The sequence below is a fragment of the Ictalurus furcatus genome, chromosome 14 (assembly GCF_023375685.1).
Source record: "Ictalurus furcatus strain D&B chromosome 14, Billie_1.0, whole genome shotgun sequence".
Classification (NCBI taxonomy): domain Eukaryota; kingdom Metazoa; phylum Chordata; class Actinopteri; order Siluriformes; family Ictaluridae; genus Ictalurus; species Ictalurus furcatus.
In genome coordinates, this window is record NC_071268.1 from 11,602,023 (window position 1) to 11,628,858 (window position 26,836).

At 36.8% G+C, this 26,836-nt stretch overlaps 3 protein-coding genes across 4 annotated transcripts in view; 1 reads left to right on the forward strand and 2 right to left on the reverse strand.

Annotated features, from left to right (window-relative positions):
- The first annotated feature begins 12,307 nt into the window (after positions 1-12,307).
- On the forward strand, positions 12,308-20,285 carry LOC128618622 (T-cell leukemia homeobox protein 3-like). The gene is made up of 3 exons (XM_053642328.1): positions 12,308-13,043; positions 17,823-18,057; positions 19,282-20,285. The coding sequence occupies exons 1-3, from the start codon at positions 12,665-12,667 to the stop codon at positions 19,493-19,495; spliced, it is 828 nt and encodes a 275-aa protein (XP_053498303.1). The 5' UTR covers positions 12,308-12,664; the 3' UTR covers positions 19,496-20,285.
- LOC128618623 (claudin-23-like) lies at positions 15,497-16,707 on the reverse strand. The gene has a single exon (XM_053642329.1). It carries the CDS (start codon positions 16,618-16,620, stop codon positions 15,904-15,906), a length of 717 nt encoding a protein of 238 aa, XP_053498304.1. The 5' UTR covers positions 16,621-16,707; the 3' UTR covers positions 15,497-15,903.
- Positions 20,286-23,991: 3,706 nt separating the features above from the next.
- Positions 23,992-26,836, reverse strand: part of LOC128618179 (Kv channel-interacting protein 1-like) — a 62,244-nt gene continuing 59,399 nt past the window's right edge. For both annotated transcript variants that reach the window (XM_053641671.1, XM_053641672.1), the window contains exon 8: positions 23,992-26,279. In XM_053641671.1, coding sequence (XP_053497646.1) covers positions 26,232-26,279 — 48 coding nt within the window. In that variant the 3' untranslated portion in view covers positions 23,992-26,231. The remainder of the gene's footprint in view (positions 26,280-26,836) is intronic.

Consider the following 26,836-nt stretch of genomic DNA (forward strand, 5'->3'; position numbering starts at 1 on the left):
GGTGATGGTCAAATTGAGTTGTGTGAAGAGAGCAGGCCGCAGGGCTTTCACAATTATACAGCCAAAGCACTGAACATGACAAATGACCGTCATTCATATGGAGCACAGAGCACACACACACACAGACCTAAATACACACACACACACGCACACACACACAAATACACATGTCTCAAAGGTAATAGACACAGCATCAGGGAAATATTGCACTAAAATAAGTGGAAAATTTGACAAGAAAGTGTTGGTGTGTGAATGTTTGAGGTATAAGAATCCACTGTCATTTTCACCAATCCAATAATCCTTCCTTTCTTCATTTAATCCTGTTTTTTTCCAACTTCAACTTTTTTCCCTTCCCATTTCTTTGTTGTTTGGGTTCTTTCTTTCTCTTATCTGTGTATTTTCCCTGTCTTTCTCATCACTCCATCTGAATTCTTCTCTCTCTCTCTCCATGATGAGTCCTATGGGATGTGCTCTACTAATAGGGAATCAATGGAGAACCTGCTCACCTTATACACTACAGACTAATCCTATTTCCACACACACACACACACACACACACACACACACACACACACACACACCCTGCAGCCTGCCCTCTTATCCGGTTTGCCTAATAAATGTTCTGATGAGTGTGTGTGTGTGTGTGTGTGTTCTAGCCTGAGGGAAGACAGGTGGAGTTTGGTTGCTTGGGTTGTTAGGATGCGCAGACAGCCCCAGGTCTGGGGCCCAGCAGGCCGGATGAAGCGGGGTCTTACACTGAGCGAGTGGATGCCAGGGCCAGACACAGTGAGTCTGGTGCCAGCTGGTGCCATCTCCCCCTCCTCTGACCCCCACCCCGCTGTCAGCCTACAGGAGGGGTGAGGAGGTTAACAGCTAACGGAGACACAAACTGGATAATCGCCTTTTATTAAGTGACCTATGGTCCACGGAGAGAGGGAGAGACACACAAGTGAGTGAGTGAGCGACACACACTGTATCATCATCACACACACACATACAAGCACACAGGGGTAACAGAGCTGATTAGAGCACAGTAGAACCCTCCCTCTTGTAGTGGTGAAAGTAGAAATCTACATACTATAGGCCAGTTGCTATCTAGTTCTGTCTATGTGCTATCTAGTTCTCACATGCGCACACACACACACACACACACACACACACACACACACACATATATATATATATATATATATATATATATATATATATATACAGCTACACACATCCTTCCTATCCTCCTGGTCTTCATTTTCCATTGCGTTCTCCTCTGTAGGATTTCAGTCATTTGCATTCATTCTCTTACATCCGTCTCGTTTTGTCCATTCATGGCTCGGCAGTTTCTGACCAGCCCTCTTTGTTCACAAGCATGTGAACCAGCCGTGCATTCAACCATCAAACAACAGATCCTCACTCTACCTCTCTCTCTCACTCTCCCCCTCTCTCTCTCCCCCTCTCTCTCTCCCCCTCTCTCTCTCCCTCTCTCTCAATTCGCAATTCAATCAATCCACTGCCCTCAAGGTGTTTGGAAAAACAGTGCAAAGCCAATTACACTGTTAAATTGCAAAAAATCAGGTTCTATGGTAAATTCTTTTTTCCTCTAAGGACTCATATCACCTTATACTGCTCAATTTCTTCATTGTTCGAACACTTTCCTAGAAAATGTTTTTTAAGAAACACAAGGAAATGTATTTGTGTGTACTCTGCTGTGAGAAATAAACCTACTGTACAGGTACATTTTTGTTCCTCAAGGTACAATATACCCTTTAAGGTGCAACCCAGATGTAGAAGTCTGAATATGTATCTTAATAATCTTACTCTATTATTATTTTCATCTACCTACTAAACATAACCCTCATCCTGTAAACACCTACTTAGTACTAATTTTGTCTATAGCATCAGTGGTATCTCAATAATAGTAAATACAAATATTACTTTTATTAAGTCTAGTCTTTATTTAGCATGGTTATTATGGTACAATTTCACAAAACAACTCGTCTCATTCTCTTCATTTCATTGTACAGGTTTTTCACAAGGGTCTTTAGCTCAACTGTCTTTCATTCTTTCTTTTCTTTATTAGTGTTATTGAATTCTCAATTAGACTGGCAAATAACAGGTTTATATTAATGTGTGTGTTCTTAAGCTGTGTTGTTTCTATAGTAACAGCTTATTAATAGGGACAGGGCATATGCTCCAGATAATCTAAGAAAGATAATGAAAAGATTAATAAAATGGGCTGTTATTTAACAAAGAAAAATATGCAGATATTGATATGGTGAAATTATCTTTAAAGTGACTTTTATATGACATTTTCTGGAAGGAGGTTCCAGTCGCAATGCTTTTGTAACCATAAAGGTAAAAACTGTTGCCACATTGCATATTGCAGTTTCTTGGCAACACGCTGTATCTTTGTCTTATTAACTTCAAAAGAAAGTGAGTGAGCAACTATTTATAGCTGCTATAGCATACAGTCATTTAATAAAACAAGTACACCCCATGAAAATTGTTGGCTTTTTTGACCTATTTGGACAAGCAAACATTTGATCATCTTTGAAACAGTGCGTATTAATAAAGTTGATATACTTGAATTCATAGTTGAATCAATAAATGCAAGCTGCCCAGTCCCTGAGGCAGTGAAGTAACCCCAAACTGTAACATTTCCACCACTGTGCTTCACAGTTGGTATGAGGTGCTTCTCCTGAAAAGCTGTCTTTGGTCTGCGCTAAACATGTCTGCTGTTACTGTAGCCAAACAACTCTATCTTTGATTCATCTGTCCAGAGCACATTATTCCAAAAGGCCTGGTCTTTGCCTATATGCTCACTGCAAAGTAAAGGCTTTTTCCTGGCACGTCTCCCATGCAGGTAAAATATGTGCAATCTCTTTCTGATTGTAGAAGCATGCACTTTGACAACAACAGTTGCAAGACTTACTAGCAGATCCTGTGATCAAATGTTGAGGTTCTTGGAGACTTCTTTTTGCATCAGACAGTCTGCTCTCTGCTGAATTTACTGGGATCGCCAGTCCTGGACAAATTGGCAGTCATTTGAAATCTGTGCCATTTGTAGATCATTTTTCTTACAGTGGAATGATGTATTTCAAATAATTTGGAGATCTTTTTAAATCCCTTGCCAGACTCATAGGCATCCACAACCTTTTTTCTGAAGGCCTTACAGAACTCTTTAGATCTTGGCATGGTGACACCACACGCCTCAATAGCAAAGGGAACACCAGACACTAGATATGAGAGGGGTATAAATAAGACAGGTTCCACCTGCACGCCCTAAGCAGGTTCTAATCATCTGTCACCCAATCTTAAACACCTGATTTTAATTTTAAGGATTTTGAAGTGGTGATAAATGTAGGCAAGCATACGGATCTGAGCGACTTTGATAAGGGCCAAATTGTGATGGCTAGACAATTGGGCCAGAGCATCTCCAAAACAGCAGGTGTTGTGGGATGTTCCATGTATGCAGTGGTTAGTACTACCAAAAGTGGTCCAAGGAAGGACAGTCGGTGAAGTGATGACAGGGTCATGGGCAGCAAAGGCTCACTGATGGGAAGTGAAGGCTAGCCAGTCGGATCCAATCCCACAGAAGAGCCCCTGCAACACTGCAAAAATTGTTGAGGAATGGTTTGAAGAACATGGCAACGAGTTCAAGGTGTTGAGTTGGCCTCCAAATTCCCCAGATCTCAGTCTGATTGAACATGTGTGGGATGCCCTGGACAAACAAGTCTGATGGAGGCCCCACATCACATCTTAAAAGACTTAAAGGATCTGCTGCTAACGTCTTGGTGCCAGATATCACATCACACCTTCAGAGGTCTTGAGGAGTCCATGCGTGAACAGGTCAGAGCTGTGTTGGTGGTACAAGGGGGGACTACACAATATTAGGCAGGAGGTTTTAATGTTATGACTGATTATCAGGAGTCTAGTCACAAACGTCGCAAATCAAATGGTAATTTTTTTTTTATAATATTGCTGCTGCTTATTAACAGCTTTGAGTTATTAACAGCTTTGTCTGCTATTATTTCACTGTTTTGAAAAGGTAATTATGTCAGATCACAAAAAGCTAGCTTTACTTCGGAAGCCTACAGTGATAATTTGATCACTTGGCTTTCACTTGGCTTTTTGGTGTCGCTTAACAAAGCTTTACTTGAACGGATCTAATAGAACATCTCTTAAGATTGTGGTCAGGATTCCCCCAAGGGAAAATGGCAGTTGGAAGTCAATAGGCAATGAAACCCCGTACTGGTAAACCACATATGCTTACATTTGAGGTTTGATGATAGTAACCCAGTCGAATAAGTCATTGGAAAAAGGCTAATATATTATTATATCGTTTTGGAGTTGTGATCATGCCATGAACCACTAAACAGACAGTATATAATTATTGGTTGAATTTTGTGTCTCAATATCCAGTGAAGTTTAGCTCTTTCTCAGGCCTGCTCACTTTTTGTATCTTCTTAATTATTGCCATTTTAGTGGCGTTAAAATTCTTCTTAGCACAAAGTACAATGTTTTTCAAGGCAACAGTTATGCTCAATAAGGCAATGTGTTGGGTAAGTTTCTCAAAAAGGTAATCCACTACAGATTACTAATTACTACTTTAAAATTGTAATTTGATTAAGTTACTGATTACTGCATGTAAAAATCTCTACAAAGTGAAACTCATAGTGCTTTCAGTAATTTTAGCACGTCAATGTACAACATCATCAGAAAAAGTTGGATTTGTCATAAAACTTGCCTCGGGTGCCTCACTGTTTGTAGAACTACCAGACGGATAAAATATAAAACTTTTCTAACTAGGCTAGTTTAGTGTCGCTAGCCAAGGAGAGGCAGAACTAAGCTCTCATTGTATAGGTTTAACTGCTACAGTGCTATGCAAAGTACATTACGCTTCCTTATGCTCTGCTCATATCATTTTAAATTGGAACTCATATAGACATTTACACACCTTGTTTTCCTGCTCAGCATCAGAGGATGTTACTGTTTCAGTTTCAACCCCTTTACTGATTTTTTAAAAATCGGCTTATATCCATTTTTCTTCACATGGACTGTGAGCTAGTGTTTGGCAGAACTGAGACTCAGTCAATAAGACACAAGTGTTTCCACATATTTTCCTGTAAACCCTGTCTGATTGGCCTTGCCTCCATTCACTGAAGATATTCAATTACAGGCGGTCTTCTTTTACTGACGTCCAGTTACGTAGTGACAAACCGCTCCAAGTGGAGAATTGTTCGGGGCTAATGAAAAAAGCAAAAAAGCAAAACGAGATTTATTTTAAAAATGCATTTTACTTAATATTGTTTTCTTAACAATACATTTGTAATGCAAGTGACGTAATTATATTGACATCAGTAACTGTAATCAAATTAAATAAATTTAAAATGTAATGCATTACAGTAACGCATAATCAGAAATAGTTATTAGAATACAGCAACGAGTTACTTTGTTACTTTGTAATGCGTTACACCCAACTCTGGCTATGACTTACACAACTGTGCAATTGTTACATTAAATCTTACTTTACATTACATTTACTTAGTTTACTTTATTTTGGCAAGCAGGTCCATTTTACTAGTTAGAAAGAATACAATCAAATAATACATTAAAATCCACAGGTAAGCAGGGTTAAGGCCCAGTAGACCTCTTTTTTTATTTATACAAGCAAACTGATGGCATCAGTGAAAATCTGGAGGCAAAAAGCTTACTGATCTGCTATGGCCTGCAACAGACAAAGGAAGGGAAATAACCTATTCAAAGATTTTGTACCCACCACTGTCAGAGTATGCTTTGCAACTGCAGATGAAGGATTGTGCTGACCACTTAAAAAGAAAAAATTATGTTAAGTAATGGGTATAAAATATCCAGTCGTTCAAATTAGCCAGTGATCAGAGATTACATACTTGACTAGGTATGTATACAGCAGAAAATTACAGATTTTTAAAATGCATATAACTATGTTGTGTTTTCAATTTATTTCATTTGCCCAGTTAGAGCCTTTCATGGCCTCAAAGAAAATTTGTGAGTCTCATTTTCGGGATGGTGTTTGATGAAAACTAAGGTGTCATTGCTCAGATTTTGATGACAATATCAAGCCCACAGTCTAAATAAATGCTGCTGGTTAGATTGATGATGGTGTCTGTTTTATGGGAAATTTCTAAAATGCCATAGAGATGTGGTCTCACCTGTTCATTTAAATTTACCTCCAAAATGTTTTGCCTTCAGGTGTGTGTGCAGACACATCATGTGACCCTGGGAAGTGGTGTTTTTTGGACATCCAGGAATTAAGAATTATAGGATCACAGGCACTACATTAACCCATGAGATAACACAACCACAGTTAATATTTGCACATCTTTAAGGCCTGTTTATGAACAGTAATGGCGCAATATGGGAAAAATATGGCACAAAGCAGTGAGGTAAAAAAGAAAAAAGGATCAGTTTTGTAAACCATAAAGAATGTATTTCTTCCTAACCACTAGTGGCAGTATTGTACCAAAACCTTTCAAATACAATATCCAATCAGTGAAAATAGCCAGTGATCAGAGATTACATACTTGACTATATGTGTACAGATATGTATACAGCAGAAAATTACAGATTTTAAAATGCATATAAGTATGTTGGGTTTTCAATTAGGAAAATATATATGTGTATCTGATATCACATTTCATTTCATTTGATTTTGAGACTTACTCAGCTTCATATACTGTAGCCCATAGATTTTACAGTATATTATGTCTGGCTATAGCTGTAGACATTAAACCAGTGTTTACGCAGAAAACACGAGTATACACAAATGTCTTTTATCCCAATGGAATCAGACCACTATATGAATCTCAGTCTATCAGATGAAACTGTAATATCATTTGCTTTTGTAAATTTTCCAAATTGTAAAGGTCTCTATTGATTCGTTTGTTACCAGCTCAAAATAATAAAAACAAAAGAATGCTCTATGCAGACAGAACTGAATCATCTGGGCGAAATTAAAAATGAAAGAGACCTTAAAAAACAGAAAGAGTAATGCTGAGGTATACACATCACAAGAAAATCTGTTGTATTCAAGTTTAATCAGAACTCACAGGCTTTTACAAAATTCAGCAATATGATGCAGGTGCAGTGTAAATGCATGCTCTGTGTTGTGGCTATTGCTCGCTCTGTCTCTCTCTCTCTCTCACACACACACACACACACACACACAGACTCCCTAAGTGAGAATAACTATGACACTCAATTACTGGTCTCTTCTCTAGTTCTTGTTCTCTCTCTCTCTCTCTCTCTCTCTCTCTCTGTCTCTCTCTCTCTCTCTCTCTCACACACACACACACACACACCCACACACACACACACACACCCACACACACACACACACACACACACAAGAAAATGTGTATAACAATATACACACTCCACAATAATGTAAGCTTCACTGAAATCTTTTGAGGTCCCTTAAATGCACAGGTAGAGGAAATATCAAACAATTTTATTAGACTTTTTTTTCCCCCAACTCTTGAATTTTTATCTATGGAGGATTTCAATGAGTCCCCCAGAGAAAGCATGTTATTAATATCAAAGAGCATCTGAATATCATAACATAGGCTATAAGTTTATTAGACTATATCAGTATAGACTTAATTGAGTTCCTTAGTTCACTGATGGAATCAGTTATGAAAATATTCATTTTAAAACACCCCCTTTGGCTTTTTTTCCTCCATATTCCTAGTTTTGAGTGTAATCTCAAATTTAAGAAATTGAGCAGCATGATGTGACTGTTACTATCACTGCTCACAGACAATGTACTGTAGATTTCAGTTAATCAGGTTTACCAAAGAAAGCTTTTTAGCACTCTATTCATAGTTTATATGTGTGATCCACTTATATGGCTTGTGATGGAGCAGGAATAGCTACTGTTAATGATTTGCAAAGGATTTGACAAGTTAGAGCCCACCATGAGCCATTGTTTGTGTTCGATACGTAATTTGATGCTAAATGTGTCCAAAAGAAAAAAAAATTGTGTTGTTTAAAAAATAATAATAAATAAATAAATAAATAAAAACTCGGTTTATCATATTCTCAAGCACTTAGGTTTTACAGACATAAGACCGTGGCAGGAAATACCTTGGAGAGCACAGATTGAGGTGTCACGTGATTATTATTATTATTCGACTCTATAGTTTTTTGTTCTATAAAATAAACCGCATTGAGAAAAGAATTTGCGTCTAATAGTTTGCCTTCTGTATTGTCTTTGTTTTCTCGCGGTTTCCTCAGCCAGAGCTTCTCAGTCATCTAGGCTTCATTAAACTCTACATCTTCATAATAAACAGGTGGTTATATGCGCTTTTACTTACCATGTTTAATTCATAGTCTGCCTTCAGTGTTGTTTAGAAGGTAGGCGTCTAAAACCTTATATGATAAGAGCCTTAATATTTAATTCTGCATCTCCCCCGTCTCTCAGTGTAGCCTATATCTCTTTCTTTTCCTCTCTGGATGTTAGTGTGTTCTTTGAATTTCACGCAGCTCTTTAGTAAACTTGGAGAAATTGATAACACGCAATAAAAACGGCGCCCGCGGCCCACCACCCGCAAACCCCCATTATGTAAATCCGGGGGGTCATTTCCGAGACAAATCGTTCACTTTTATTCCTTTATTTTTTTTTTCTTCCCTTTTATACGTCTCCTTTTCTCCGGAGAATAGAGCATTTAATGTGTCTGCGCAGTGATTGATATAATCTTGAATAATTTGCCGACGCTTAAGACTCTTAGGACACCAGGCGCGGATTTTTCCCCCGATTAACTTCTCTTTACGCAAATTGTGAAAAATATCGCTAATACAAAAAAATAAGGCTTTAGCGCAAAGCCGTTATTAATAGGGGTCTAGCACAGATATTAAAACAGCCATTATGGTGCAGCTTGCATGTCTGAAAATAAAGCAGTGCCCTTCGGGTGAGATTTAGCCTATGAAAGCATCTCGTTTCACCTACTTACAAATATCACACAAACACATTGTGGTCATTTAGAAGTGTGTGTGTGTGTGTGTGTGTGTGTGTGTGTAGGTACATTTCCTGTCATGATGTGACCAATAGACAGGCGTAGCCTATTTAGAACCTAAACAATACTTTATGAATAGCCTATAATAAATATGATATAATAAATACATACATAAATAAATGAAGTAAAACAAAACATTTTCGTTTTATGCCGTGCATCAAATATAGTACAGTGCATCTATAGTACATCTATAGTACAGTAAAAAATAATAATAATAATAATAACTCATCAGACAAAAAATATATATAATAACAGAAAACACCAGTTCACACAAATCTCAACAACCCTCGCGTTTCTCACTAGGAGGGAAAGGCATATGGCAGAGAAATCAGCCAAGAGAGCTTGTCGGGGAGTCGGGCCGCCCTGCCAGAGAGTCTGCTGGATCACCGCTCATGTGCTGCTCTCCAAAAATCATCCACGGCTCAGACCCGCTCAATACCAAGCCACAGAAATACATGTGAGAGGTCAGACACACAGTGACACTGACCCATGAAACGGATACGCGTTACACGGCAAGGGATTTTCATTTTATCATACAGTTTGTAAAATATATACAATATTTTGTCATATTATAGGCTAGGACTAAAACGAATGACTTATGATTGACTTCGTTATTTATTTACTACATTTATTCAAATTGTCAATACTTATTTTTCGTTTAATTTTTCAAAAGAATTCATTTCATTTATTTAATTTCTAAGAAAAAAAAAAAAGGTCTATAACAAATTTGTACAACTGTACTGGCTGTCACGAGCTTAGGAGCTCATTGTGTAGCAAAATTAGGACAAAATTATAATACCCGCAAGTAAAATATTAGCTATTTACAATCTAAACTACAATAACACATATGTGTGTTTTTTATTTTGTAAATTTTTTGGTACATTTGGCTCAATATTAAATCCTTCGCTGTCTTAATTGTCTTACATTTACATTAACATGCATTGCATTTTGCAGAGCCTCTGATCCAGAGACACTAACAGAAGTGCTTAGTAGTTTCTATTAATAAACACATCCTCATGCTAGTTCAGTAGGTCAGGGACTAAGAGTATAGTATGAAAAATAAAAACCTATAACTTGGTCAGGTGGTATTTGGGAATGAGTTTTAACCCTTAACCATGGCCACTCAAACATTTGGACCAAGTACCAGCTGAAACCCCAGCTTGGGCATGAAACTGAAATAGTAACTACCATACATTTTCTGTAATATCATGTATTTTATTAACTAAGTATCATTACCTTAATTGTAGCCACTTCCCAAACAAACGCTCATCTAACTACCTAACTTTCATAAACCAAAACACTGATTTCTATTCTTATTTTAAAGACTAGTAAAACATTCATATCTGATTAGCATGGTTCATGCCAAAGCTGATGTAGCCCCAGCATTGTTCTGCAACTGTTCCTGGGCTGTTCTATGTACACAGTAAAATCCCCAATGTTGAATTAACACATAGAATGTTTATTTAACTCTGTCAGTGTTCATTTGTGTCCATTTGGACATATATAGGCTAAGCACTGAAGATGTTAATTCAACACTGGGGATTTTGCTGTGAAGAACGCTACCACAGAGCCACAGGTCTCCACAAAGAACCACTTTATAAAGTGAAGCACCATTAACCATCAAAAGTAATGGAGTAAACATTTTTTTAAAATTTTTTTTACAAGAATGTAGGGTTTGTTCTATGCTTTTGCAATAGAAAAAAACTTGTAGCATGCTATGTGGTTGTATTCCCTGAAAAACTGTTAACAGTAATATTATTATCTGTTAACTGTTAATTGTTCTGCATCCATAATCAAAGCAAATTAGCCTATAAATTGCCAACCACATTTTTAATTAACAGTGCTTTAACAGTATTTTTAATTAACTAGTGCTACAATTCCAAGGATATCTATTGCTGAGTCAAAAATCGTGTCATTGTTTATTGATTGGGTGTGGATAAGGGACAGAAAGGGACTTAACTCTAAGTTCCAATTGGCCAATAGACAATTCAGGTGTGTATTCTTTTATATTTACATTTATTAATTTAGCAGACACTTTTATCCAAAGCCACTTACGAATGAGGAAATACAAGCAAAGTATTCTAAGATCCACCCACCTTGAAAATGTATGTGTCCTCACAATATGCTAAAATAAACTGAAAGGGAAATAAGTAAAAATATTGACAGTGGAGTAAGCTAAAGGACAGTATTTGGGGTATATTAATTTCATTATTATTATTTGTATTTGCAACAACTATCTTATTTATAATGTTTGATCATTCATATTTTGCTTGTGGATCTTGTAATGTTATTTAATGCTTTTGTCACAAATGTTATTAAATACTTGAAAGTTTGTTTGACTCACCTCTCACATAAAACTCTATTAAGGATTCTCTTAACTCTTAAGGATTCTCCTAAGGATTCTTCTGTTGTCCCTCTGGGCGAACCTTCTACACAGAACCCAGAAAAGTACATATAAATTACTTAAAGGCTCTGTGAAGAGTGTTTCCCTATGGGTGCCAAGCCACCTAGGGAGAACTCTTGTTGGAAATTAAGATCCCATGAAAAAAATTGTAAGAGTGTACTAAATGGAAGATTTAATGCAGACTGTCTAAATGAGTGTCCATATATGGTGCATGTCCTCCTCCTTCTCCTTTTCTGGGGAAAATGGGCCTACGACCAAACCTGCAAAACATTATAATAAAATGTTGCTTGCATTTTAAGGGGTTCTAACATATCTTCCTATTGAACAACGCTGGCCCACACATGCAGCCTTCCCTGGTGATGATGTGCTGAAATGGACTGTTTCAATGTGCGAACAGAATAAGCAAGTATCTGTCAAAGAAACACTAGGATATTTGTCAAATGTGATATGAAACGATTGTTTGAGTACATTAAGCTACATTTATAGATAACTAACATAAAGATCAGGGCTAATAGTTTCTACATGAGAATCAATCAATGCGTAATGGGTCATTTACCAAAAGGAGAGAAGTGATTCATTTAAACTGGCAGTTAAGTGCGCTCTATAGGACCATGTATTCGGCACAATATTACAGAGACCTGAGATCTAAGGTCGGAAAAACAGATGGGAAAGTCTGGAAAATGAAAAGTTAATTAATTATGTGTTTTGGTGAGAAAATTCCAATAGACAGATATGTCAGATTAATTCGCTTTAAGTACGACAAATGTGCAAAAATGTGCCGCAAATGTACAAAATATGACAGTAAATTATATGATATTGTACATTTATATAGGAGAGCATTAATGTTCTATATAGGACACTGTTTGACACCTTCGCGCTCAGCTCTACTGGGACATACATCTATTTTTGTCAGCTGATGTTAACCAATAGAGGGCCGAGGGTTTGACGTATTCGACCAATGAAAACACTACTTTGTGACTTTGGCATAATGCGAGAGGAAAATGCGACAGTTTGACAGGAATAAGCCCAGCCGAGGAGGGTTCAGGATAGATGTGACGGAATATGTCGGAATTTCAGAAACAGAACCGAAAGAAAAGCACAAGGGAGAAGAAAATGGACAGACAGACTCTGAAATTGATCTCAATTATGTTGCGTTTTGCGTGATTTGGTTTTATTTCCTCAACCCACGCTCGGGTTGTAAACGTGGAATATGGAAAGCGCCCAAAGTCCGAGACCGGAGCAATCATCTAAACCAAGCCATGAGCCCATCCGTTTCGGTATAGACCGGATCCTCGGTTCCTCTGACCGACAGCATGGCTCTGAGAGCAGTACGGACAGCCAGACCGGGACCACCACTACATTCACTGCACTGCTCGCCCCACTCTCTGCTTTTCCTGGCTCTTTGGAGGACCCGAGCGAGTTCGTGCCGAACAGGACTCTGGGACACCGCGGGGTGATCCGGGTCCCGGCGCACAGACCGCTTGGAGCCGCCATAGCTCCGTCTGTGGTGAGCGCAGCTCCGGGTTTCGGGCCGCTTTGCTTCCCCTGGGTGGATAATCACCGCAGATTCACCAAAGACAGACTGCCAGGTAAAGTGAAACCAATAGGCAGGTGTTCGATGAAATAGCAGCCCTGTCTTTAAAGCGCAAAGGTGTACATCATTCAGGGCAAAAGGTTTTTGTTTTATTAGCCTACTTTTAATATTCAAGAATGGAATAGAATTTAAATAAAGTATTTAAATAGTAATTTAAATTAAATTTAAACAAAAATTAAATAGCTAAATTGTAAATGAATAAAAAAAAAACTAACAAAGGATGTTAAAGGCAATTAACAAAATCTCCGTGGAAATAATCGTAAAACAGCCTAAAATATGTATGAAACATGAGAGGATGTTTATCTTTTTGAAAGGTTAGACTACTGATTCCCGCAGCCAGATAAAGTTAAAATATGTATCTTTTTTTTTTTTTTTAAGAAAAATCACACAATGATCACCACAATCACAATTCTTCTTCTTCTTCTTTTTCTTCTAATAATAATAATAATAAAATAATAATAATAATTTTTATTGCATTATTATTATTATTATTATTATTATTATTATTATTATTATTATTATATAATTAGTAGTAGTAATAGTTCTTTTTTATTTTTATTATTATTATTATTATTATTATTATTATAATTTGGGGATTTTTCCATGATAGTCGGAAGCAACAGTGAAAATGGAGGCTAAAAAATATTTACTCTCCGTTTCCAAACGCTGTAGGCCTATGAGTGATTAATCTTAATTTTGTATTGTTTACAATCTCCTTTTAAATAGAGCGTTAAATGTCACTTTGCTTGCTTATATTCATTTAATTTTACTATTTTCAGTCTGGTTGAGCGGACTGAAAAATCCATTTGCTGCTTTTGTTTTGTTGTTGTTGTTTGTTTGTTTTTTAATTATAAAAAGCAGTAGTCTGGTAATGCCGTTATGCTAAAATGATTCTGCTTTCTATTAAATCAGTTAGCCAGATTAAAAATGTTCGAGGGAAGTCCTTTTTTTCTGTTGCCATATATTAAAATACATCAAAAAGGCTATCAACTTAGATTTGTTATGAGCTGGATAAACTCACCTAGGAAATAAAACTCTGTCCCATACACTCTTAGAAAATCCTTAAGGTTCTTCTGTTCTTCCTCTGGGGGAACCCTTAAAGTTTCTATGTTGAACCCTCCAACAGTATGTCTCTATATATACTGTTGTGTATAACAGTATCACCAAGTACCTAGATAGTTTAGCTAAATTTAAAATGCCTGACAGGTTGTAGGTATTATATATATATATATATATATATATATATATATATATATATATATATATATATATATAATTTTGTACCACACACGTACATACCCACACTCAGTTAATCCTTACGCTATTAAAAAGGGTTCTTCAAGGGATGTTTAAATTTCCAACAAAAGGTTCTACTTGGAGCCCTTTCTGATAGAAGATTTTATTTTAGGGTTCTACCTAAACGTGCCCCCAAAGGGACAGACAAAGAACCCTTAAATTTTTTACTTTTTAAGCGTGTATAGGAGCATGTTCATACCACAATTTGTGCATGAGGAAGGTGACAACGTTTATAAGACTCGCTTTATTGATTCGATTCTTTTGAACAACGTGTTTAAATGACTCGAACAATGTGGATTTGATTCGTGTGATTTACCACAAACGGTGCTATTGAATCGTTTAAGAGCAATTCGCTCATGAATCGTCCATCAAGAGTACAAAGGGCAACGAGCCTTTTGAGTAGGTCCAGTTAAACCACTGTGGAGTTATGAATACGGCTTCCTGTACATTCTGATACCTCACATTTAACTCAAAGTTACACCCAGTGTATAAAAACCTGAAAGCTGGCTTGTGGACTAGAATAGAGGAAGAGTGTGAATGTGATTTTTAATTATGTACCATTACAATAATTTACCATTATATACTTGTTCATCACAAAAATAAAAGCAGGCTTGTGTCAGGTTAAAGAAAATTATTTGAGCTTTTGAGAGTAGCAGTGTTTAATCTTTCTTTCTCAAAATCGCAGAAATATGGTCATAAGAACTGATATGAACACTACTCTGTTTGTATATACAGTAAATCCTTATGTGATTGGTGAGCCTAGAAGGAGTTGTCCGTCTGCACTGTCAGATATAAAAGTCCTTTATTATGTATCTTTTACCTGAGAAGGTACATATGGTGGCATTCAGAGAAGTCCTTATGGTCAAATTATGTACCTTCAATTATAATTTTTATTATTCAGATTTCCTAATGAAAGATACATAGCCTACTAAAGGTACTAGTAACATATTGGAATGGTGCCTTTAATTCTGAGAGTGTGAGATGCGTGTGATGCCAAATCTGAAAGTAAAAGATAACATTCATATTCCCCAAAATTGTTCATGATAAGAAAATGTGACTGATGCATTTCAACACAACGAAGACATAGTATTGTCAAAATTATGAGGATAAAAAAAGTTTCTTGTTAATTAAACCTGATCACAGATATAGCCCTCAACATTCCTGTCATTTCTAAGAATATGCCTACTTGTATTATTCTGTTGGCTTAGAGAAGTAGGACAAAGTAGGAGTAATAATAATAAGAAAGAAAGAAAGAAAGAAAGAAAGAAAGAAAAGGCCACGCTTTAAGTTACAGTCTATTACAAAAGCTATAGAACATCACATGGATTTACCAGACTGAAGGGCCCAAGTGGCCTTTCTTATTTTCCCCTCCCTGGCGACAAGTGACACAGCGTTGTCTGTCTTAATGGTAGACACTTCACTCATCTAAGGATGCTTTCAGAAATTCTTGTACTAAATAACTAACTTACTCAGTAACTAAATTAGTAAATAACTAAACGACTAAACAACCCTCGTATTTTATGTCAAAAACCAAAAACCAGCTGAGTTGAAGACTACTTCTACAGGGTCAGTGATATATTGTTTGGTCTGTTGTCTCGCCGGAAGTTGATGTCTTGTTTCTCAATGTGCGATGGGACGCTGCTCGCGCGGCTCCGGGTCACACTGGTGCTCGGCGCGGTGGTCATGTCCTTCGGTTCAATATTTAACTCGGGTCTCTCTCCCAGATTTCTTCCTCCAGAACATCGGTATAACAAAATAAATATCACAAATCCGTCGAGAAACTCCGTTAGTCCTCCTATGTAGCCCAGTATGATGCAGTATCCAGTACTGATGTCGGTCGATGGAGAGTTGATGTCCTTCAGGATGTGGTTGTACCATGCGATAGGGATGATTGCCAGAACCCCGGAACATAAGATGAGAAAACCACCGAGACCAGCCAGCTTTATTCTCGGTTTGTCGGTCCAGCAGGTGGTTCCGACTGTCATCAAGCCAAGACCGATTAGAGTCACGATCAGAGATGCCACCATCATCCTGCGCGCGACCTCGATGATCTGATTATTAAAGTATTCGCTGTCCTCGTGGTTGCACAGGACGTCCCTGGATCCTGTAAAGGACCTGCAGATATCCCAGATGCCCTGGTGTAACATTAAATCCGAGGGCTGTCCAGTGATGTTGTGGACGGTTCGCCAGTTTGGTGCCACTGTACTCGTCAGGGTCAGGATCCAGCCGCAAGGCGCGGAAACTAAACCGAATATTATAATGCTCAGGGCTCGCATGGTCTTATACAGTACAGTATGTACACACTGTAGGCTATACAGTAATATATAGTCTAACCACTCACTCGTAAAAAACAAAGATCGAGTCTTTATGGACCATCACCTGATCCTGGACAGGGGTGTACCCTGCAAACTCCCACACGTCTGAATTTATCACGTGGTCAGCTATTCAGTGGGAATCAAAAGCCCTCAGGTTTCTATGGCGTTATATTACAGTCTACGATAAATGAATAGTGGCTACAAAAACGAAGCATTAAATGTCGTACAGCGTCTAAATGTCAGCCCATGTGAACTTGCTGGCTGAGGTTTGTTTGTTTTTTTTCTTTCATAAGTATGAACTCTATCAATAACCCTGTAAATTTCTTTCGTAAGAGTTACTCTGAGTCTTTTTCCTGAAAACTCCTGGACCTGGCAGCTTGTCATTCATGTAGCTGCGTGGTTTCATTTCATTCCCTGTGTGTGGAATGGGTACACTTTGTTCACTTCCTGGAGGACAGATTATTCACATCCACATCCTTAAGCGAGGCCTCTGAGGGCATCTTTAATGCCACTGAAATGGGCTTCATAGTAGACTGTACAGTTTTATGAATAGGCGTCTGAAGTAGTTTATTATATATATATATATATATATATATATATATATATATATATATATATATATATATATATATATATATATATATATAAAGATTCATGTGGCTGGAAGGCTGATCAATGTTAATATAATTTGGTTAGTGGATCTTAAATAGTTCTACCAGTTTAATTTAACTATATCCCAATGCTGAACTAACAAGAGGTGGAATAGAATTAACTTTTAGTATTGATTTTTTACTATTTAGCCTAATAGGCCTTCTATTTATGAGACAACTGCATCTTGTGGACAGTACTCTTGTCCATATTATGCAGCTACAAAGTCCTGCTGTTTCCATGTGTTTATATTGCACAGGCTTTGCACATTTATTTGTTCTGTTTCATAGCTTTATACCCAACTCTTGCACAGGAATGCTACCCAATACATCCTCACGATGCTCCTCTGTATAATTGTCTTGAAAATGTTGTTATTTTCTGTTCATTCATATTTGTCATTCGTTTTAATTATTATTATTTATTATTATTATTATTATTCCAGCACTCTTCTTTCACTATCACCCACTATCACGTGTATCGAATTTCCCTTGACTTTCACTCTCTTTTTTTTCCAGCTCTACTAGCGTTGCCCATAACTCGACGCATTGGTCACCCCTACCAGAACCGCACCCCCCCCAAGCGGAAGAAGCCGCGCACGTCATTTTCCCGCGTGCAGATCTGCGAGCTCGAGAAGCGCTTTCACCGGCAGAAGTATTTGGCCAGTGCTGAGCGCGCGGCCCTCGCCAAGACTCTTAAAATGACGGACGCTCAGGTCAAAACGTGGTTCCAGAACCGAAGAACCAAATGGAGGTAAGTCCGCCTTTTAGAAACGGATGTCATTGAACATATTTAATATAGCTTCCTGAGGCATATCTAATGATGCACTTTATGATATGCATATATTGATGCGTATCATAATGAATAGGCCGCACTAATCTTCAGCAGGAAATACTGACGCGTACATTAAGAGATTATTAATAGCCATTAATAATGGTAACAGTTCATTATTCAATATTAACCTCTTGTTAACTCATTCTGTTAATTAATACCATGACTTCCGATATGAATCCTTCATTTAGGCTATTACCAGTCTTTCTGTGCACTATGTAGGTTAACCAAAACTGTGTAACTTGGGACAATTCTCAACTCGAAGCCAGCAACACTAATTTTGAGTTGTTTTGAGACACAATGATATAAATCAACCCACTTTATCAGTGTGATATTTACTTTAAAATACAAAGGGCACGTATAATGATGATTATTCAAACACAGTAAGGACTGTGGCATTTGCTAATAAAAATAGAGATCTGTACACTTTAAAGAATTTCTGTAATTTCTACAATAAAATACTGTTCAAACCAGTATGATACTTTAAATGCATTTTACACATTTACAGCCCTGGTATTCTTGGAAATGATTTACAGTACTTCAGATTATACTGTATTAAAAGACTTTACTATATAGCTACTGTACCTTTGCTGTGATTATATTGTAAATGTTTAATTTTCCATTTTTTTTCATGTGTTTGTGAACCTAACTAAAATGATGGCTTTCCCTTACAGAAAAAATCATATACACTTCCCATGTGATCACATTTTTTCACATGTGATTATGTGGGTAATATGTGCACATACATGATTATATACACGTGCAGTCTGCGTGACTTTTCAGTAAAGGTTAATAAACGCATTTTATCAAAATGTTTAGTTAGGATTTTAACCCTTTTTAAAGCTATAATATATTAATATATATATATATATATATATATATATATATATATATATATATATATATACACAATATACAATATACTATATCCTTTAATGTACAATTATACAGTATATTTTTTAATAAAGATAATTGTATTGTGTATAGTCTATTTTAAATATATCAAAATGTGCCATTCCTGTAAAGAAACATTACAGTAGATGTAAATATTGATTACAGTAACTGCCTGGCAACTTTGCTGCCAGTAAGATACCTGTAAATGTACAAGGCAGTGTTTACATTGTATAACCCTTAATACTTCTCTAGGCGACAGACGGCCGAGGAGAGGGAGGCCGAGCGCCAGCAGGCGAATCGGATGCTACTGCAGCTGCAGGCTGATGCCCTCCAGAAGTCCATCAGTGAGTCAGTGCCTGTAGATCCTCTGTGCGTGCACAACTCTTCACTGTATGCCCTGCAGAACCTGCAGCCATGGGCTCAAGACAAAGCAGGCAAAATGGCCACCACTACTTCACTGGCCTAAATGAATACTGGTGAAATACTAAGCGCATGAGGCGTGACTGTGATTGTGCAAAATTAGACAACTGGGAATGTGTTACAGTAAGATAGGCTTTATGCAGTGATCTACATATCATATTGTACGTACATGACCTTGGAAAGAAATAATTTGATGAACAGCAAATATAAGAAAATCTGTAGATTTTTTGAGGACATATTCATACACAACATCAACATCCTGGGAGGAAAACACTACTGATCAATATCATACCAAATATGCATCAGTAGAATTTCCTACACTCCCAATGCTATATTAAATATAGAGGCTCATCCACGGTCTTTGAGTTCATTCTTCAAAACTCAATACTCACATATGTGCAATCTGAAAGGTTGCTTATTTGTGTGAACAAAAGGTATACTCCCCAGTAACCTCCCAGGCGTCAGACAAGAAATAACACAGCAGTGGGAATTGTGAATGTAAAATAACACAGTCAAGGTTTATGATTATGAGAAGTTTTTACTTCTTTTACAACATGTTTTCTTTTCGTGATGGACAGAAAGGAAAATCTGTGGCTGCAAATCCAAACGTTATTCGAAACAAACAAAAGGTAATATCTAAATACAGAGGCACAAACACATTATTTTTGTCCATCATAATTTTTTTCTCCTTTTTCTAAGTCCTGTCCCAGCTGATGTTCCAGTGTTGTTGGCACAAATATAGACTGTGAATATCTGATTATATGTTTGACTTTTTATATAATTGAGTATAGTGTACATTTCTACTCATCGCCAGTGACTGTGTTGTTGAAAATGAAGTTTACTATTCTTCTGAATTTCCTATGTTTACTTGCTTATAGTACTGAACTGTGTCTTGGGCTTCTACATAGTGTTTTGGGCCAAACTACAGCCTATATCTTGGCCCTGTTTCATTGCCACTACAAGACAGAAAGTTGCCATGTTGTAATCCTGGATTTAAAGCCCAGTAATTAACATGGTCCTTGTAAATCAAAAATACTTCGCATAGGAATATGCTTGAGACAAAGGAAACACTCCAGTGTTTTCACTCTCTATGTGCTGCATCTGTAGCATATGTGTGACTACCACTGACAAGAATTTGGGCACGTTTCCCTGTACTGTGAAAATAACAAAAACTTTTAAAACTCTAAGTCTAAGTGTTTTTATTAGGGCAACAATAAACATTAGTATTTATATTCATTTTTATGAATGAATGTGGAAATTATTAATGAGTTGCTTTAAATGAAATAATTTACAATGAATCATACATAATTATGCATGTATACCAAAACCGAAAATACCTTTTAATGTATTGCTTCAGTGTAGTTTTGAATTTGCATTACTGTAAAAGTTTACTGACTGAAATGAACAACTGACTTACATTATAACTGAGGTTTAGTTCACCATTAACTTTAGTTCTTTATTAACTGCAGAGTAACACATCCAAATCATTTTCTGTGGTAATCACATATACACTACAAATCCAGTGGATAGAGATTAGGTTGATAAGCGTGTCTTACTTTATATTAAATGTCTTTAATATCTGTGAAGCTATATATAAACTCCACAGGCAACTATATAACTAGTAAGAACGTCTGCACTGTTACAAATAGCTTACAGATCCATCCATCCATCCATTTTCTATACCGCTTATCCTTCAGGGTCATGGGGAAGCCTATCCCAGGAAGCATTGGGCACAAGGCGGGGTACACAAGGTGCCAGTCCATCATAGGGCACAATCACATACACATTCACACACCCATTCATACACTACGGACACTTTGGACATGCCAATCAGCCTACCATGCATGTCTTTGGACTAGAGGAGGAAACATGCAAACTCCACACACACAGGGAGGTGGCAGGAATCGAAATGATATAAAAGTTCAAGTTGAACTTTTGTCAAGATGCATATTTACATAAGATTTACTTCTGTAATCCATCAGTAACAGCACATACATTCAAGTAGTTACATTATAGTTGTCTGTATTATTATTAGACACATTAATATAGGCACTTAATATAAAGTGGGAGCAAATATGCTGGAACATTCCTTTATATACAAACACTTTGTATTTGTTTTCTTAATGAAGGGCAAAAGCCTTTATGTTGGTACATTTCCTGTCATAGACTAAGCCTGGTCTTAGACTAAATATCAGTGTTATGTAAAACCTTTTTAGCCCTAGATTAGGATTACTCTATATCTGAAACACTAGGGCTATATTCTAATTCTTTCTAAACATGAGTGGAAAATGTCTATAATAAAATATACAAAACTTTGTTATGTAAATAATATTGATCATTATAAACTATGAAGATGTTTTGACACGTTTGTCCTTCTTAAAATGTTTATAATTTAAGGTAAATGGGTGTATAAATATATATAAAACAATCAATATTATTGTTTGAAAATTTTTTATTGTTAAATATCATTTTATACAGCAACAAGAAAGTGTTTCCTGTGACTGTCTGCCTGCTTCTCTGTCTGTCTGTCTGTACATCTGTCTGTTTGCTTCAGCTTGCTGCACAATGAAAAATATGGTTTCAGAAAAACAGCTAAGCCCAGCAACTGTTTGTTGCATCATTTGTGCATAAATTATAATCCACAATACTGAATATGAAAAGAATTCATGGAGAGGTGCATATGGTGCATGGTGTAAGAGGTGCTTCCTCTTCCTCTCGCTGCTGATTCTCATCACAGTGAGTAGAGATACATATGGCTGCATGAGTACTGTGCAGTTTTTTTCTCAAAGAAAACATCTTTAGCATCACATCATAATACATCACGTTTTGGTAGTTGCCAGTTTGGTTGCCTCAAGACAGCCTAGACACAATGTCTGGACTGGGTACAATTTCACTGCGGAATTGAGGAGATCATTTTACAGATTATGAAATGTTCGATTAAAGTAAAACTGAGATTAAATTCTGACAAAAGTCCACAAATGTGTAGAGCAGGTTTTGTAATGAGATATTTCAGTCCGTACATCACTAATTGCATATCAGAGTATTTTGCAAATTAAACTTAAAAAAAATAAAAAATAAAAAAAACAACCCTGCAAAAGACCACTAGGGGGCATTTGGTCATGAGAGTCCAGCAGCCATACTCGGAGAGGTCTCTAATAAAACCTGCTAATACACGTTACAAACCACTTTTTATAAGTGTGATCACGAGGTCATTGTTCCGAACAGATTTTAATGCTTTCAATGACATTCGAGTAGGAATGCCAATCTCCAATTACAAAAAAAAGCTTGCAAGTAGAACTCACAATTACAAATCAAAAATTACAGTTAGAAAATCGGTGTTACATTTGTGGAGGTTTGTCATACATTTAGTTCCACAGAAAATCATGGCTTGCAAAAGTCATTTGAAAATGAATAGGTTGAGTTTGAAACATTCTTTCCTGAACCTAATTAGGCAGCTATATACATTTTCCACCCTTACACTTTCACTTTTCGCTAATAATCTAGTCTTTTAGTGCTTGTCAAAGTGATTGACTTTGGATATATAATCCAGTATTAGTAATAAAATAGGGTATTAAATACCAGTAATAAGTACCGAACCATAAGTTTAGACCTACCCATTTGTTTAGAACTAGCCTGATGTAGCATACACACTCACCACTTTATGAAGAACACCTCTACTCTTGCCCATTCATGCAATTATCCAATTAGCTAATCATGTGGGAGCAGCACAATGCATAAATACATGCAGACACAGGTCAACAGAGTCAGTTAATGTTCACATCAAACATCAGAATGGGGAAAAAGTGTGATCAAAGTGTGGCTTTGACAACGGCATGGTTGTTGGTGCCAGATGGGCTGGTTTGAGTATTTTGGAAAATATCTGATCTCATGGCATTTTCACACACATCAGTCTCTAGAGTTTCAAAGAATGGTGGAAAAAAAAACATAACATCCAATGAGAAGCAGTTCTGTTGGCAGAAATGTCTTGTTGATGAGTAGAGGAGAATGCCCAGACCGGTTCAAGCTGACAGGAAGGCTACGGTAACTCAAACACCCATTCTTTACAACTGTGGTGAGCAGAAAAGCATCTCAGAACACACAATATGTCAAATCCTGAGGCAGATGGGCTACAATAACAAAAGCCCACATCAGGTTCCACTCCTGCCAGCCAAAACCAGGAATCTGAGGTTACAGTGTGCACCAAACTGGATAATTGACCATTGGAAAAAGATCAGGTAATGCCTTTTCAATCTTCATCTGTTCATTTTCAGTGAGCCTGTCCTGCCACATGATTGGCTGATTGGATAATTGCATGAATGAGTAGGTGTACAGATGTTCTTATTAAAGTGGACAGCGAGTGTATGTTACCTACTGATTCAATCATACTGAAAACCTCCAACCATGCAGTAATTAATTATAGGCACATTTTTATTTATACTTCAGTAAATTATATTTTTACTAAATCGTATATATATATATATATATATATATATATATATATATATATATATATATATATAACTACCTATTGAATGATGCGTTTATGAAATTCAACAGGTTTGAACAGAAAAAATGGCTTACTCATCCCAACAAGTAACCATGTATTAGCTGTTGAAGATTCTCTCTCTCTCGCTCGCTCTCTCGCTCTCTCTCTGCTCTTCCATATCACAGTGTGTGGATAAATGGTTATATGGCTATATGCTTATTGAACAGTACCAACCTTTGGTAATTCACAGCTTTCTCGCAATAAAACAACATATACAATGAGCACAACCAATAGAGTGTAGTGATGGCAAACAGTGTAAAAAGCACACAGTGATGCAAAACCTGTCTGTCAAATACCCCATAACACCTCATTACATGTCCTCCCCTCATGCTGATAACATCAAACACAATGACAGATAGATAGATAGACAGACAGATAGCCAGACCAATCTGGAGAAAAATGGGTCTGGACAAATTATCAAGCACCAGCGCATAAATAACACAGCCACACTGCAGCACAAATACACACAGATAAAGATCACACACACTGACCAGGTTCAGCATTTTCAAGCAAGGAGCAGTACATCGCAAAAACATCGCAGCAATCCGCTTTTTCACAAGACTCACAAGAGTTGACTTTGCGATGGTATAGAATAGGGAGGAACATCCAAGAACACTCCGACTGCTGACATAACACGTGCCAAGCTGATAACACCTGCTCGGTACAGAGGAAAACGCTGAATAGCAGTCACAAACAATGATGATAGACTATATAAGTTATAAGCAGTTATACCAGGCCTATAATTTACTCTATTCTTTTTCAAATTTGATTTAAAAAACTGATGGTAAAGCTTGGTATTAAGCTTTAACGCTATAATAATTATATTTGTCTCTTTGATTTCTTTAAGGGACTTTGGATAATTACCTCATCATTTTCTGAATGGAAACTCTCTCTGATATAGAAACTTTTGTTAGTTTAAGCAATCACTGTGCTGTAAAGTATTAAAATATTAAGATTCATAACAATCCTTCATACTAACTCTTTCATAATCCTTCACAATAACTTTAATCTAGCCTGTACATTTGGTTGTGTAGGCTGGTTCAATGTGGATGAGTATCGAGCAACAATTATAATAATAATAATTTCACACGTTCCTATAACCATTTTACAAGCACTGATGCCTTAGTCATCTTCTGGCTGAGCTTCACTAATTAATTCATCTCCTTGTTTTCTAGCAACATTAGTAAATAGGTCGGCCATTACACTGTGCTTTAAAACAGTGTAATATTCACAAACATCGGAGAACAATTACAGATCCTGTATATAAATAAAACGAACAAAGCACTCCATTTTACAACCCCAATTCCAAAAAACTTGGGACGCTGTGTAAAATGTAAAGTTGTTGCACAGCATATGCTTCCATCCAGATTCTATCCCATCTTTACTTCTGAGAGACTCTGCCTCTATAAGATACTCTTTTTATTCCCAATCATGTTACTGACCTGTTGCCAATTACCCTAATTAGTTACAAAATGTTCCTCCAGCTGTTTCTTTTTAGCAACAATTACTTTTCCAGCCTTTTGTTGCCCCTGTCCCAACTTTTTAGAGACCTGTTTCTGCCTTCAAATTTAAATTACCTTATTTTTTCCTTAAAATGGTACATTTCCTCAGTTTAAACATTTGATATGTTTTCTATGTTCTATTGTGAATAACATATGGGCTTGTGAGATTTGCAAATCACTGTTTTTATTTACATTTTACACAGCATCCCAACTTTTCTGGAATTGGGGTTGTAAGTGTTAACTGATCAGCTGTAAAGCGCATGAGCCTGATCTCAAAATATTAGGACAGTCTGGTTCTATTTATAAGGAAAAACCAAAGTTGTATGAAAAGCTACGTAAATTAACCTAAACCTAACTTTAACCTTTGTAACTTTTCATACAAATTGGTAAACGTTACAAATTTGCAAGCATGATACATGTTGAGCAAATGTGGCTATGAACAGGAACAAGAACAAGGCTGGTTTCAAAAGGTCATAGATCAATTTTGCTGGATAACAATCAAAAAAAAAAAAAAAGACCATGCTAAGCACATAGTGTTGCTATGCACATAGCGGTGTAGCACATGTCGAGCTACAGGAAGCTACAGATTTCCATGGATTTATGAAGGGCACGAGATGGTGTAACTTCTTCTCACTCTCATTCTTGAACACAGTAGCTGTAAACTTTCCTGAAAAAAATCTGTCTTCTTTGCTTTGCTTTCCGTCTGTGTCTCCTCCTTCACTCCTGTGCTCCTTTTATATCACATTCTCAAAGAGCTGCAAAGATCTCATGATGTTGTCATCCTATCAAAAAATAAATAAATTAAAAAAACAGAGAGAGACACAAACTTCTGTCAATTATCTTATCCGTCTCTCTATTGGAGGTTGTCAGGTCAACACTAATCATGGTATTTCTGGAAAATAGCTAGCTATACTGTAAAAGAGCAGGTTTTCCACATAAAGTATTATATGAAGGAATATTTTAAACTAAGCCTTACAAACAGTGTGGACGGACTTAAACTATGTTAGCTATGTTGGCTACTTAATAAACACTCAGCTACCATGCTTAGCTTAGCCGCACAGCAATAGCTAGCTGATATCATGTAGGTTGGGTAAATAGCAAACAGCATAAAATTAGCTAAATAAGTAAATTGCTGTTTTGTGTAATTTAAGGCAACATTTGATGTAATATTATTTAACATTTTCAAAATGAAAATGCTTCATTTTGCATTTCCCCTTACAACTCAGAGGAGGTTTCACCAGTGTTTGAGTTCCTACTTGTAGCATGGAGCAGATTTTTTTCAGTATGAATGCACTTAACTTTGAGCATTAATATGTAGTTGAACTTGGTGAATAAAGGA

Bases quoted from the DNA above. Each gene is read 5' to 3' on its own strand.
- LOC128618623 (XM_053642329.1), bottom strand. From the start codon at position 16,620: ATGCGAGCCCTGAGCATTATAATATTCGGTTTAGTTTCCGCGCCTTGC.
- LOC128618622 (XM_053642328.1), top strand. From the start codon at position 12,665: ATGGAAAGCGCCCAAAGTCCGAGACCGGAGCAATCATCTAAACCAAGC. The intron at 13,044-17,822 runs GTAAAGTGAAAC...TTTTTTTTCCAG, and splicing joins CACCAAAGACAGACTGCCAG to CTCTACTAGCGTTGCCCATA. The intron at 18,058-19,281 runs GTAAGTCCGCCT...ATACTTCTCTAG, and splicing joins AACCGAAGAACCAAATGGAG to GCGACAGACGGCCGAGGAGA.